This window comes from Geotrypetes seraphini, chromosome 3 (genome assembly GCF_902459505.1).
Source record: "Geotrypetes seraphini chromosome 3, aGeoSer1.1, whole genome shotgun sequence".
Lineage (NCBI taxonomy): Eukaryota > Metazoa > Chordata > Amphibia > Gymnophiona > Dermophiidae > Geotrypetes > Geotrypetes seraphini.
The window spans coordinates 92,852,943-92,869,027 of record NC_047086.1 but is presented as its reverse complement, the minus strand read 5'-3'; the positions used below and the strand labels follow the sequence as shown (position 1 = coordinate 92,869,027).

At 43.5% G+C, this 16,085-nt stretch overlaps 1 protein-coding gene across 2 annotated transcripts in view; it reads right to left on the bottom strand.

Moving 5' to 3' along the window:
- Positions 1-16,085, bottom strand: part of LPIN1 (lipin 1) — a 225,662-nt gene that overhangs the window by 94,226 nt on the left and 115,351 nt on the right. The window contains exons 6-7 of one of the 2 annotated variants that reach the window (XM_033937853.1): positions 9,745-9,852; positions 2,117-2,246 (exon numbers count right to left, since the gene is read on the bottom strand). In XM_033937853.1, the coding sequence (XP_033793744.1) occupies positions 2,117-2,246; positions 9,745-9,852 (238 nt within the window). The remainder of the gene's footprint in view (positions 1-2,116; positions 2,247-9,744; positions 9,853-16,085) is intronic. The other variant, XM_033937854.1, reaches the window with a different exon arrangement.

The following is a 16,085-nucleotide window of genomic DNA, read 5'->3' as shown; positions in this document are numbered from 1 at the left end:
TAAAGTGGTGCACATCATTTCTAGTACACAAAATCTCAAAAGGGGACATGGGAAGAGCATGAGCAGATTATGGGCATTCCTAAAACTTAGGCACACTGTTATAGAATAGGTCTGATCCTCACACAATCTAAGCGCAGACATTTAAGGCCTGGTTTTCCCAGGCTTAAATAGGTGCGTCTAAATGTTATGCCATGTACAGGAGCTTTTAATAGAATTGCACTAAGCGCCTTGTTCATCGGTGCCAATTTCTTGGGTGCCATATATACAGTAGAATTTGGGCCTTAGTAAACAGGCCTCATCGACACTAATAGGGTTTGTGTAAAATAACCTAGCTCTGGGTTCCTAAAGGATGCAATGGAGGGTGAAGTGGACTGCCCAATGTCAAGTAAGTATGAGTTGAGAAGCAATATTTGAACGCTGGCTTCTCTGATTTAAAGCTTAATGCTCTATCCGCTAGGCTTCACCCCTCCACAGCCAAGAACAACTGCACTGAGCCAAAGCGATTATTTATTTTTATTTAAAAAATTTATATCCCACACTGAGATTCTAGATAGCTTATAAAAGAGGACATTAACAATAATGTGCAAATATCATAAAAAAGTAGACAGCAAGCTCTTACCCTAAAATAGTCTGAAGAACAATTCACTGAAAATAAGGGGGACCTTTTAATTGCTTTCTGAAAGAAAGCAAAGACCAAACCTGCTGAACAAGCCTTGCCCTAGTTTCTTCCTACTAGTTTAAGGTGACCATTTAACCACATAGAAATGCATTTGCTTTGTGATCAGCTACAGAGTATGCACTTACCCCTCCACATTTGCGGTTTTGCGGTCCGCGGTTTTGGTTATTCGCGGTTTTTCGCTCAAAGGCCCTGCCCCCAAATTTACATCACAGGAAATCGCTGCTCCCGTCATTGCACAGAGAAAATTGTTGCTCCCAGCTGCACTTTCTTCACTGGAACAGGTCAGGTTATTTGCGGTTTTGGTTGGGGGTTTTTTGTTTGTTTGTTTTTTTACAGAAAAACCACGAATAACATATGAAAAGTTATTCACAATTTCTCTCTATTCGCTGCCTTGCTGTTCCCCTATCACTGCGAATGCGGAGGGGGAAGTATATATATGTAATGTAATGTAATTTATTTCTTATATACCGCTACATCTGTTAGGTTCTAAGCGGTTTACAGAAAATATACATTAAGATTAGAAATAAGAAAGGTACTTGAAAAATTCCCTTACTGTCCCGAAGGCTCAATATAGTGCGTCAACATTTATTTCACTTCTTTACTTAGGATTCAAGAAGCACCTTTAACTTTTTTCTTTCAATAAGCATTTCAGTCAGTGTTAATGGCCAAAGTGTGATGAGACTGGCTATGTGAATGGTTGGATGACTCCAATTGATGGCCTGTTTTTATTACTTTGTTGGATTGTACCTTAGATCTTAAACTGTCTTGACTGGCATTTCTAGTTGAAATTTCAGTGTATGTCATTAATCACCGTAATCAATCAATAAATCACTTCTTGCTAATCACTAAGGGGGAAATTCTAGAAATGACACCTAAATTTAGGCACTGGCAGGTGCTCTGCCAGCACCTAAGTTAAGTAGCAAACACCATTTAAATGGCAAAAAACGGCACTGTTAAAGCAATTACCGGCGCCTAAATAATATGTGCTGGAATCGAGCCTACGTAGGTGCTTTAGGCCGCTGAATGCCACTATTGGGTGTAGCTAATGCTGGAAGTGGCCTAAAGCATCTATGTGGGCACGATTCATGATAAAGATAGGCGCCAGAAATGTAGGCCCAGAAAACCCTGGCCTACATTTCCAGTGCCTATCTTTTGCAGAGGCACAATTCTCCGTAGGGCACTATCACGTAATTGACACGTGATCAGCAGGGTATTGAGAATCTGGGCCTAAATGATTAATTATGGTTATTACATTGCAATCTGAACCATAGGCTCTTGAACATAATGCTGGGATACATGTATGAAAATTCTAAAGTTAAAATTAAGCTTTTCCATATGTTCCTTGGAAAATTATGAAAAGAGCATATATATATTTATAGTTGTTTGCTAAACAACAAATGCAAAAAGATGCAAAAAGAGTGGAAATTTGTTCATTACCTTTGTAGCCTGTGGGAGTTCCCCCCATGCCCAGTGCATCTGCGGATTATTCTTCAGCAGTCCTCTTTCTGAAGTTTTACTGACTAACTCTGAATCACTTTTTGGAGTTTGTGGGCGAGATCCTGGGGGACTAAATAGGACAAGTACTTACCGAGATGAAAGCAATGACTGATAAACAAGGAATAAGTGCAGTATAAGGTTTAATGAGACATGCAATACAGGAATTCTGTTAGCCAACATATGAGTAGCGGAAACGGATATAGAGCAAAATCTATGTTGCAAAAATGTATGTTCCCATGACGTTTTCTTCTGTATATTACTGAATTCTAGACAAGGCCTTCCAGTGTTAAAACTCAATCTGTTTTATGCACAGATGGGACCTTTACGCATTATAAAATGTATTTTTTCATGTTTGTCAGTCAATACCATGCAGTATTCAAATGGTATTACATTACATAGGTATTTTTTATTCCGCCAATACCTTGCGGTTCTAGGCGGATTATAATAAGAGGAGATTCTGGTCATATCCAGAAGATTACAAGATGGCTACTGGATTAGTAATCTTGCGAGAACTGACAGCAGCCATTCAGGAAGCGGCACGGGGCCAGGCTGGAGATAGAAAAGATCGCTCATGTCCTGCACCGCTGGCAGTGAGATTGGAAGAGGCAGCCGTCCAGCAGGTAATGTCCCGTATGACTGCAGCAGTCCAAGTAGGTTTGTGTGCTGGGAGAGCGAAAAGATCGCTCCAGCCTTGACAGTTTGGCATGAGATTGGAGGAGGCAGCCGGAAGCCGTCCAGTGAGGGAGGTATTTAAGGGGGGGGGGGGGGGGGATGATTTAAAAAGGTACCGGTAAGATAAGCCGTGGCTAATACCATGGGGCGGCTTATCTACCAGTTTTAAAACATTAATCAGCATTTGCTGCAGCCTATAGAATGGGGCGGCCTATCTATGGGGAAATACGGTAGGTCTACAGAATCTCAAACTTGATTAGACTTAGATTTCCACTGAATGGAGCTCCTGCCTGACTTTTGAGGAAATGCTGGTCCTCCACCTCCCCTATCATCTTGGACCTAGTGAACTCCAGTCTGATCTCAGGCCTTTTTCCACAATAATGGAATCCTCAGTTATGTAACCACAGCTTAAATGTCCTGGCCTGGATGAGTCCTAAATGTTGGAGCTTTATTTACAAAATTACTCCCGTTATGTACATCTCATTGTAAAGTATTAGGGTAAGCTTATGGAGGCATTTAGCATGCAGAAAACACAAAAACAATTATTAACTGGTATAAAGCCAGATATGTATTAAGTGGATAAGTGGAACAAGTGGAAACAAAAAGAAACTGAAGATCTGTAGCTGGAGTGTACCAAGACATCTACAAAGGTAAAGCATCATTTTTCAGATTGAGAGGATTTTTTTTTTTCTGTAGCTCTCTACATTTTTGCTGTCAAGTTCTATAATTGAGGGTCTAGACTTTCAAACAACTTGCACCATATCAGCGATTCTACCACAAAGTTGAAGAAAAAGCTCCCCATCTAATTAAGCCTAGCTGCTAGTATCAATTATCAGCAAATTAAATCACTGGCTTGGAGAAACATTCCAAAATCTTTGTTTACAAAACTAACAGACTTCCCCTACAAGACAACAATATGCAAAGGGATCTAACTGGCTAAATAAGTCTCCAAAAAGTGACCACACGAACTGGCTATAACTTGATACCTAGATTTCATTAAGCCATCAGATTTGGAGTTGGGTATCAAAGCAGAGTCAGGTTGGGGAAGAAATGTAGTTAGCAATATCAGCTCCTTAATGTGGACTGGGACAATGGAAAGTGTAATTACACCTTACCTGATAAATTTTCTTTACTTTAGTCAGTTGCACCATTCTGAACAAGTGGTTGTATCCCCTCCTACAAGCAGATGGAGGTAGAGAGAAATTCATTTGTCTGCTCCAAATCGTGCAGCAATGTCCTACAGATGTCTAGCTTATGTAGTCTCAGGACCAAAGGATCGGAACCCTCCGGAAAGGAAGGGAAGCAAACCTCCTGGTTCACATAAAATGGAGAAACCATCTTGGGTAGAACGGAAGAGCAGTGCCAATGATATAAGTCTTCCTATAAGTATAGGTTTCAAGTTTCCAGTTTTTGATTAAACGCGTATTCAAATAGGTATGGGTCCCAAAGAAATAATGCTTGCAATTCAAACTCCAAGCTATAGTGATTCCTGCAAGGAAATGTCTTGATCAAGGCACACAGTAAGGACTGAAAAGGAGCCCTGGAAAACACACAGAAGACCAAATTCAGGTCCCAGGAAGGAAAGGAGGAGTGCATCGGAGGTCATAAATGAACAATCCCCTTTGAAAAATCGAGCCACCTTCCCATACACTGCCCAAAACTGGAAAAGGCAGCCACCTGCAACTTTAAGGAACTCAACACTAGCCTTGATTCTAGACCATGCTGTAAAGAAGCCAAAACATTGAGAATCTGTGCCTTCCAGGGAAACAATACCCACTCGGCATACCAAGTCTTGAAAACCTTCCAGACCCGCACTTAAGCCATCATTGTGAAAGACTTCAGCAGGATAGAGACAATCATGAACAAAGAAAACACACCTCGCTAAATACCACCAGAAGGATGAGATGAGGATGCTGTGCACAAGAGCCAGCCTATCAGAGGCCACAGAGAGAAGACATACAGGGGCTCCTTGGGCCAAGGAATCTATACCCTACAAGGCTGCCTCCCATCTGGTGGATGACCAGAACTGGATATCACAACCATCAGGTCAAACAAAAGTGGTCCCCCACTGGTGCTGAATGAGCTGAAAGGCTGCTAGCTCCAGCTCCCACTCCCCAGGATCCAACTGGAAAGTGGATGAGAAAACCCATCTGAACATTTTCCTTGCCCATAATATGATCCGCTGACAGAACCTGAAGATGCCTCTCTGCCCCAGAAGAGGTCAACAGGACTGTCCTACCAGTCCAGACTGGTTCTCGCTTTGGTAGAGAGAGGTAGAAGGCATTGGAAATCCTGAGAAACCAGGATCCTCCTGGTCAAGAGAGCTGACTGCAGAAACCACATGTGTGCTCGTGCCCAAGACCCTACATCAAGAGTTGCTTTGCCATGAAGCCCAAGAGCTGCAGACATTCCCAAAACCTGGATATCAGCAGCTCACACAGCCTGCATTTCTGAGCTTACAGCTTCATCTCCCAGTCCTCTGAGAGGAAAACCATCCCCTGAGCCATGTTAAAATGGACTCCCATATTGTTCTAGGACTCAGGTAGGAAGAAGGTTCTTCTTCAAACAATTCACCATGCAGCCCATGCCCTCCATGAGTGAATCAACCAGAGAAGTGACCCCCCCTGGCCTCTACCTCCAAGTTGACTTGAATTGGCCATTCATGTATGGGTGCACTCAATGTCCTGCCACCACCGTCAACACCTTGGAAAAGGTATTCGACACCGTGGCCAACTGAAAGAAGGGCCTGAAACTGAAAATGATGGCACAAAGTTTCCTGGCAAAAGTGCTGAACTTGTTGCTTTCCTTCCTTGGGAGCATAAAATAAATGGAATATTGCCCTAGCCACTTTTCCATTTTCATGGCTGGTTCTAACATCCTCAGCTTGAGAAGATGCTGCAGTTTTAGACACTGAAAAGGTGTTGAGAACTGGGTGGGCAAGTTCTAGGGGATACCCTTTCTCTACTACCTTCAGAACACACTGATCTGAGGTGATGCAGGCCCACTCATGATAGAACAGAGACAAAGTCTGAAGGGACTAGCACATCCTCACTGTGCAGGCCTGACAGCTCCAGCCCCATTGGAGAAGCCTGAGTCACTGGATCTATCTATTTTTTTTTTTTTTTGGGGGGGGAAGCAATCAAGAAAGGGAACCTGCCTAAGGGGGCCTACATGTGCCTAAAGCCTGGGATGGCAAATGCCAGGCTGACCAAAAATGGCCTTGGACCACCCTCAAGACATGGAGAAACACTGGGAACCTGTTGTTTCGGGTAGCTGAAGAGGCCCAAAGGCCCCCCTCCCAAAAAATAAATAAATAAATTTCAATAACCTTTCCAGGTCTTCCCCAAAGATTAAGTGCCACCAAAGGAGCAACTGACTGAGGAGACTCTTAGAAGCCGCATCCACAGCACAATGGCACAACCACAGCCAGTGGTGACTAACCAGAAAGGTTACCAACTGGGAGAAGAACCACACCAAAATCATAAAGAACATCCACCAGGAAAGCTGCCTCAGACTCCAGACAAGAGACCTCTGGACAGTCTGGCAGCCAGTGCAACATAGCACATGCCACAGATGGTGCTCTGAACCCCAGATGATCCAAAGGGAAAGGCAGTCATCTTAGAGTGAACTGCTTCTCTTTCCTCTTAAACCCTCTGCTCCTCTCCCTCCATTCTCCGTTTCTGTTATTGTTCCTGTCTACTTTGCTGATAAAGTCTGTTGCTTCTATCTCTACATCACCAGCATTTGCTCCTTCCTCTCTGAGCCCACTACCCGGACATTTGTCCGCACTCTTATAACCTCATGCTTAGACTACTGCAATCTACTTCTAACAGGTCTCCTGCTAAACCACCTCTCCCCCCTACAATCAGTACAAAACTCTTGCATGGCTTATCTTCTGCCAGCCTCGCTACACTCACCTCACCTCTCTCCTCAAATCACTACACTGGCACCCCATCCGCCTTTACTTACAATTCAAACTTCTATTACTAACCTACACATGTGTTCATTCTGTAACTCCTCAGTATCTCTTTTCTCATCTCTCCTTATACACCTCCCCAAGAACTCCATTCCTCAGACAGATTGCTCTTATCTGTACCCTTCTTCTCCACTTCCAATTTGTTCCTTCATCTTGCCGCCCCTTATGCTTGGAATAAACTACCTAAGTCCGTCCGCCATGCCCCTGCCCCCTGATTAAAAGTAGGCTGTAAACCCACCTTTTTGAGACAGCCTTCAACTCATAACCCTACTCCCCTCTACCCTCTGTTCACCATCTTAGCCAGCAGTTTAACCATCCCCTCTAACTGTAACCTCTACCCTGGTGTCTTGTTTCTCTGTCTTGATTGTTTAGATTGTAAGCTAATTTGAGCAGGGACTGTCTCCTTAGTGACTCTGTACAGTGCTGCATATTTCTGGTAGCACTCTAGAAATAATTAATAGTAGTAATAGTTAGTGACTGCAGAGACCAGAGCATCCACCTGGGGGGGGGATACCACTTTAGGGACAAAGGTTTATAGAAGGTCCAAGGCCTTAACTCTGTAAAGAGCTTCATCTGAGGACTCTCACTCCACCACTACCATGCAGATGAGGGCTTTATCAGGTGAAAAATGCTTTGGGGACCTCACCAAGCCCTCTAGCAGAGGTTTCCCCCCCCTCTGAAAGGTCAGCAGAAGCCTAAAGGCCTCAGATGAGAGCTAGATCACATAGGACAACTCCTCTTCCAAATTCAAAGTGGATGGAGGGTTCAAGAGTTACTTTGGAGCCTCCAACGACCACCCAGAACCAACTGAGGCTTCAGGAGCCTCCTGGTCCCATCTGTGGCATTTAGCACCTGGACTGGAGTCCTGGCTGGGACCCACTAATGGTCAAGGAACCAGCTTCAACCTGCAAGCTTGTTTAATCACGTGAGTTAAGCTCTACAGCTAAAAATCTCCCAGGACTCCCATCCAACTGCAGGCAGACCTAAGGTGGGTAAACGAGGAAAATAAAAAAAAAAAAACACCTCCAAGTTTCAATGGATGCTGTGAGCTCTTTTGCTGCACAGCAACTGCAGCAGGAGAAAAAGAAAAAGAAAAATGTCCACAGGTTCTGATGCCTTCGTGCAGGAAAACTGAGACAAGGCTCTGTTGCTCCCCCCTCTCCCCACTACCTCCCAAGCCCATTTTTGAAGTCACAGGACGGGGAAGACAGAAGTGACAGCTGTAACAAGCTGCTGGCTCTTGAAGTAAAACAGCATCTCTGCCAGCAGGTATGCCTAGCCACATGGCCAGTGCATATAGGCCTGCTTGAGTGCTGGAGCCAACTTCAGTTCAACACTCTGGTGTCTCTCTCATGCCCCTGTTAACTCCAGGTGTGCTCTTCTTTGTTTTGGGTTATTTTTTTTAAAGGCTGCACAATAGGTCTTGGTTGTTTTTTTTTACTCGCTTAACTTTATTCCCCAAACAAAGAAACAAATCTAAACAGGGCAGACCAAAGTAGATTTTTTTTTTTTGTACATGGGAGATGCAGGGGGAACCCAGGAAAAAACACTCAAACAGAATGTATGGGTTATAAGGGATAGGGACTTGCATCTCCTCAAGCAGGGGCCCACAGGGCTGAGTCAATGCCTCACCCAGTGAATACTAAAAGCCACGACTGGGGGCAGTGGAGTCAAGCTGAGTGCTCAACTAGGTCCAGTCCAGGGGCCAGATCACCTAGGAACAGCTGCTAGGCTCAATGTCATTATAAAGCCACAGCCTAGAGCAGGGGGCTAGGCTGGGGACTAGGAGTTACTAATTCTGTGTATGCAAAATACTGGTGGAGTCAAGGTTTCTGTGGTCCATCCCTTTGTGCCATCTATGGGCAAAGAAATCTAGACATTGCTAAAGGAAGCCTAAATCTGGCCATACCTTTTCCTTCCATCCTGCTGCATTAAAAATATGTTGCTAGATGTTCTGAAAGCTCTTATCAACCTCTTCTCTTTCTCAATACCACCACACCACCCCAAACTCTTCTTTCTCCTACAGCATTTGGGCAAATGGGTGGGAGAATTCTGACAGTTCCCTCTCATCTCTATTCCTCTCACTCCAGGAGCAGTATAAAGTTTGGCACTCTTACAAACCATGACCATGCCCATCTTTCTTGCAGTTGTTCTAAATCAGGGGTGTCAAAGTCCCTCCTCGAGGTCCGCAATCCAGTCAGGTTTTCAGGATTTCTGCAATGAATATGCATGAGAACTATTTGCATGCACTACTTTCATTGTATGCTAATAGATCTCATGCAAATTCATTGGGGAAATCCTGAAAACCTGACTGGATTGCGGCCCTTGAGGAGGGACTTTGACACCCCTGTTCTAAATCTTTGTCTGAAATATAAATATGCTAGTTAAATGAGTTTAAATTGTTTTTCTGAAAAAGAAACAAAACATAAAGCAATAGTGCTGCTAATACATACATAAAGCACTAGAGTTTATGCCTTTATTATTGCTGTGGTTTTCTTAGCATGCCATTATCTAGTGCTCTCCTCAATTTATCTTCCAAAGGTAGATGAAAATTTGAGAAATAGCTTCAAACCCATGCCATTGTATGCATATTTGCAAATTTTGCAATTACGTTGCTGCATAACATTGTGCTATGATTATTTCTATTCTATCCTATCCAAAAATACGGGAGAGTACCAAGAATGGCAACTTGGGTGAAATGTGGCAAGGAAATTAATAAAGTAGTGTATTTATACGCCTCCAACAACCATCTCCACAGAATTCTAGAATTAATGAAAACAATGTTAAGCATCTCAATAGTAGCAAATGAAAATTTAGTACAAACCTATTTAAAGATATAGGTTAGTAAGTAGCTTCAGAGGTGAACATGTTCATATATAAAGGAACTGTATATTCAAGGAGGAAAAAGAATCTCCTATACCTGTCTGAAGTGGGGAGAAAAGAAGATTGCTGAGGACAAGAATTAGATAGACCTCCATCAGCTGGAACAGTAAGATGGGAAGAGGACCTTTTGCATTCTATAGCCTTACTAAATACGAGTATATTAGAAAAAGAAAAAAAGATGGTTATGAATCCAATATTTTGAATGAATTAGAATCATTTGGGCATTAATCAGCATTAAAAACATTAATGATTCAATATAACAAAACAGAAAAAAATACTGTATTTTTCGCTCCATAAGACGCACTCTAAATTTAGAGGAGGAAAACAAGAAAAAAAACATTCTAAACCAAATTCTCCCTGCCAGGCTCTGCACCCAACCCCACACTCCTTGCCAGGCTCTGTACCCTGTTCCCCCTCCCTGCCAGGCTTTGTACTCTGTCCCGTCTGGTGGTCTAGTGGTAGGCAGGGACAGGGCACAGATGTCAAGGCATATGATTTTTTAAAATATGTAATGTCACCTCAGTAACAACTATAGAAAAATAGACAAATATAGTGCAAAATATAGACAGCAGATATAAATTCTCAAAACTGACACATTTTGATCACTAAATTGAAAATAAAATCATTTTTCCTACCTTTGATTTTCTGGTAATTTCTTTCTTTCATTCCTCAGGCCCAACAATTGTCCCTTCCTCCCTCCCTCCTTCCTTCCTATGACTCCTCCCCCTCAATGCCTTCTAGCCTTCGTCCTCTTCTTTCCCCCCCCCCCCCGGTTGTCTGGTAATTTCTTTCTCTCCTTCCTCAGGTCCAACAATTGTCCCTTCCTCCTTCCTTCCCTCACTGCCTTCCAGCCTTTGTCCTCTTCCTCCCCCCCCCCTCCACTCAGGTCCAACAATTGTCCTTTCTTCTATCCCTCCTATGTTTCCCTCACTGCCTTCCAGCCTTTGTCCTCTTCCACTACCTCCCAAGCTTGCCCGCCTGCTGAATTTAATTACCTCCCACTGCTGCCACTGTGAGGATACGTCAATGAAACTGGCTCAGCAGTAGGTTGAGGGACGAGCGTGGATTCGGCATGGAATGAATTGCTGGGAAGGGCCAGGCAGGTGCAGCGATTGCACGCCGCCGGCTCAGAAGCCTTACCCCCGACGTCAATTTTGCTATCACGGCTTAGTAAAAAGGCCTTTATGAGGGTAATGTTATAAAAGGACACCTGGTTAAATGTCCATTTAAGGTCATCTATGTGAAGATAATTTTATAAGACACATAATAATAATAATAATAACTTTATTCTTCTATACTGCCATAGTCGAAAGACTTCTAGGCGGTTCACATTCGAAGAACGCTGGACAATCAGCGAAATACAGGATGTAAGAAGAGAGGGTTACATAAGAATTAGGTAAAGGAAAAGCAAAAAACAGCGAAATTACATCGAGGTAGAGAGAGGGAGAATATATCATTTGGAGGCTTCTGTTTAGGAGATGAATTTGTCAAACAGAATGGTTTTGATTGATTTTCAAATGCGCCGTACGTCAAACTGGCTCTGTTTATGTAGTTGTCCAGCCAGGACTGCTGTCTGCCTGCTTGGAACTTGAAAGTCCTGTCCAGAAAGGATTTGTATTTGCAGCCATTATTTGTCAGTAGGCACACATGCAAATTATAGGATTTGTAATCTACATGTGTACTTGAGTTCTCTCAGGTCCAACAGAAAAGAGCAGAATGTGCCTGGTCTTCAAAACCCACTTTATTAGCAATCAAACATAAAGACAAATCATATAATAGTCTTGTCGATCATAAAAACATGTAGCATGTTTGATTGCTATTAAAGTGGGTTTTGAAGACCAGGTGCACTCTGCTCTTTTCTATTGGCCCTTGTGGCTAGTTGTGCAGTGATCATCTCCTTTTTGGTTGAGTGTTCTGCCTACACACTGCCCAAATTCCACCCTTGGGCCAGCCCACTAGCAAACCACAGACCATCATTTCCAAGAGCGTGCTTTTATGCCAGTTTGTATTTAATAAGAGGCCATTTAGACCATAAGAGAGTCCATTAGAAATTTTACGATGTCCATTTGAACTGCTCTAAAATGTTGGTTGTTAAGAGGGGAAGCAGTACTCTTGGTACACACTGCTTCAGTTTAATGCTGAGCTTCATCCAAGAAGAGAGCAGGATGGTTTTCGACAGTGGGAACAGCAAGTGCTAGTTTGTGTGGGACCCGTATGTAAACAGATGCTGGCTTTTCCAGAGCTGCGACTGAAATTTGGGCCACCCTCCAGGGATAGATTTATGTACCTGTAACTTAAACATTATTTGCAAAGCAAGAGGATTCTGCGAGATCTCTCTAGGGGGAAATCTGCCTTTGAATAGCTAATGGGCCCAACCTTATAAAGAGGGGTGACAGCAAAGATAACATGCCATCTTAATATGATGAGAGGATCTTCTCTCAAGTACATGCAGGGCTGGGAATCAGACTTGGGAAAAACTTTCACTAGGGAGATGCGAGAAAAGATTTAAGGGTGTTTAAAATCACTGAGGATGGCTACAGTTAAAATGGAAAATGGGTATAAAGTCCTGCTGAGATGGTATATGACACTCATAAAGTTTTATATAAGGTACGAGGGAGAGGGAATGGGCTGTGCTGCAGGGGGTGTGGAACGTTTGACTAGGGCTCTTCAGCTTGGAAAAGAGATGGCTTGGGAGTGATATAATAGAGGTTTATAAAATACTGAGTGGAGTAGAAAGGGTAGAAGTGGATCACTTGTTTACTCTTTCCAAAAATACTAGGACTAGGGGGGCATGCGATGAAGCTACTAAGTAGTAGATTTAAAACAAACCAGAGAAAATATTTCTTCACACAATGTGTTAATTAAACTGGAATTTGTTTCCGGAGAATGTGGTAAAAAATAAGTTAGCTTAGCAGGGTTTAAAAAAGCTTTGGATAAATTCCTAAAAGGGAAGTCCATAGGCCACTAATGAGATGGCTTGGGGAAATCCACTGCTTATTCTTAGGATAAGCAGCATAGAATCTGTTTTGCTACTTGGGATCTAGCTAGGTGCTTGGAACCTGGGTTGGCCACCAATGAAAATAGGATACTGGGCATGATAGACCTTTGGTCTGGCCCAGTATAGCAATTCTCAAATGCAAAAGAGGGAAGAGGGAAGAACGTCCTGGGACGACGCCTCGCTCACTTGCTACGGAAGGCTTTAAACTAGGTGAGCCGGGGGATGGGATCCACTCTCACTCAAGTTGGGTAAGTAATCGCGCAAATACTGAAGGGGACAGAGGGAGGGAGGGAGATAGAGTGGAAGACACAGACTTAGAGGTAAGCAATCATGTCGGTAGAGTGGGAAACAGAGGGAGAAATGGAGACTCTATCTTGAGGCCAGGGAGGAAAAAAAAAAAAAAAATTGCATGAACAGGGGGTCAGAGGGGAGAAATCACATGGACACTGATGGAGACAGAGGCAATAGTACGGATGACAAAGGCAAGATTGAGGGGGACAAAGGCGAGAATGAAGGGAACCAACTATCTCAGTCAGAAAACACTCCATGCAAAAAGATAGAATGGTCAGCCATGTATGCTAATGCCCGTAACTTGGGCAACAAAATACTGAAACTAGAAATGGAAATAAGAAACGCCGACCTTAATGTAGTGGCGATATCAGAAACATGGTTCTCGGACTCCCACTGATGGGATATGGTCATACCAGGATATAACTTACTCCGTCGAGACAGAGAGGGCAAATCAGGCGGAGGGGTAGCTCTATACATTAGAGATGACATCAAAATAACTAAAATCACAGACATCAAGTATACGGGAGAATCCCTCTGGGTGAACCTTGCCAGGGGCAATCACAAATGCCTATATCTTGGTGTTGTATACAGACCACCAAGACATAAGGAGGATGCAGACGATGAACTAATGGATGACATAGAGACCATCACACTACGTGGAGATACAGTGCTGGTGGGTGACTTCAATATGCCCGATGTGGACTGGAACAAACCTTGCACTACAACCAGCGGCAGCAAGAGGCTACTTGCCTCCATGCAAGGAGCACACCTGAAGAACATGGTATTGGAACCCAACAGGGACCAGGCAATCCTGGACCTGTTGCTCACCAACTGAGACAGTGTTGCAGAGGTATCGGTGGGGGACACCTTGACATCCAGCGACCACAACATGGTCTGGTTCCACCTCAAGAAAGGATCCACTAGGCCAAACACATCGACTAAGGTCCTAAATTTTAAAGGAACTAACTTCCAGGGCATGAGGGACTACGTCTACAAAGTGCTACAAAACCAAAGCACAACAGACAAGGTAGAGGAACTATGGTCAACTCTAAAATCTACCCTGCAAGGAGTAACCAACATATACATCAAAACCGAGAGCAAACGATGCAGAAAAAATAGACCACAGTGGTTCTCCGCGGAGATCTCAGAACTAATAAGGCAAAAGAAAAAATCTTTCGTAAACTATAAGCAATCACAATGACCAGAAGCTAAAGAAACCTATCTGGCCAAATCCAGAAAAGTTAAAAAGACAGTCAGAGAGGCCAAACTCTGGATGGAAGCAAACATAGCTAGGCAGGTAAAGAAAGGGGAGAATTCATTTTTTAAATGTTAGCAATAGGAAGAAGAACACAAGTGGTATTGGGCGCCTAAAGAAATCCGACGGCAACTTTACAGACTCGGACACAGACAAAGCTGAAATACTCAACAACTACTTCTGTTCAGTCTTCACCTGTGAAGCACCAAGATCCAATCCTCAGTTGCAGACAAAGGGGAATTTGGAGGACCCATTCCGGGACATGGAATTTACTGTGAGCGAAGTCTACCAAGAATTATCAAAACTAAAAGTAAACAAAGCTATGGGCCCGGACGATCTACACCCTAGAGTACTTTGAGAACTGAGGGATGTCCTGGCAGAGCCTTTAGCTGTGCTCTTCAATCTTTCCCTAAGCGAGGGAAAAGTTCCCCTGGACTGGAAAACTGCGAATGTTATTCCGCTCCACAAAAAGGGATGCAAGTCAGAGGCTGAAAATTATAGACCGGTGAGTCTCACATCAATAGTGAGCAAACTCATGGAGAAGTTGATCAATAACAGATTGGACATATTTCTGTATGAGGAAAGATTAAGGGATCCCAACCAGCATGGCTTGTCAATCCAACCTGATAAGCTTCTTTGACTGGGTAACAAAAAAAACTGGATGAGGGTGAGTCCCTGGATATCGTGTACTTAGACTTTAGCAAGGCTTTTGATAGTGTTCCATAAAGTAGGTTATTGAACAAGATGAACTCGTTAGGACTAGGAAAAACACTGACAGCATGGGTACAAGACTGGCTTAGCGGCAGACTTCAAAGAGTAAATGGTATCCCCTCAAAAACGTAAAAACTGACCAGCGGAGTGCTGCAGGGTTCGGTCTTGGGCCCGATGCTATTTAATATCTTTATTAGTGATCTAACTCAGGGACTTCGAGGCAAAATTACATTATTTGCTGATGATGCTAAACTATGCAACACTGTGGGCAAAGCAACAGAACCTGATGCCGTAACCGGGCCCAGCACTATGGAGAAGGACCTACTTTTATTGGAGCAATGGTCCAGTACATGGCAACTAAACTTTAATGCCAAAAAATGTAAAGTAATGCACCTTGGGAGCGGCAACCCATGCAGAACATACACCTTAAACGGTGAAAACTTAGCAAGAACCACTGCAGAAAGGGACTTGGGAGTTCTCATCCGGGAAGATATGAAAGCTGCCAATCAGGTGGAGAAAGCTTCAGCAAAGGCAAGACAGATGCTGGGTTGCATCAGAAGGAGCTTTATCAGCCGAAAGCCTGAGATCATACTGCCGTTATATAGATCCATGGTGAGACCTCACCTGGAGTACTGTGTCCAGTTTTGGAGGCCACATTATCAAAAGGATGTGAAGAGAATGGAGTCGATCCAGAGAATGGCCACTAGGATGGTCTCGGGCCTTAAAGATATCCCTTATGAAGAACGTCTGACCAGACTGCGCTTATATTCTCTCGAGGAGTGCAGAGAAAAAGGGGACATGATAGAAACATTTAAATACATCACGGTCCCATTGAAGTGGAAGAAGAAATATTTTTTTATTACGGGTCCCACAGCAACAAGAGGGTATCTGCTAAAATTTAAGGGGGGAAGATTTCATGGTGACACCAGGAAATATTTCTTCACCGAACGGGTGATTGATCGATGGAATAAATTTCCACACCAAGTAGTCGAGGCTAGTAGTGTGCTCGACTTCAAAAGTCAATGGGATAAACAGGTGGGGGGCGCTACAGAGTTATGCATAAAAGATGGGTAATCCAGGGAGGGAGGGTTCTTGAGTGGGCAGACTTGTTGGGCCACCGGCC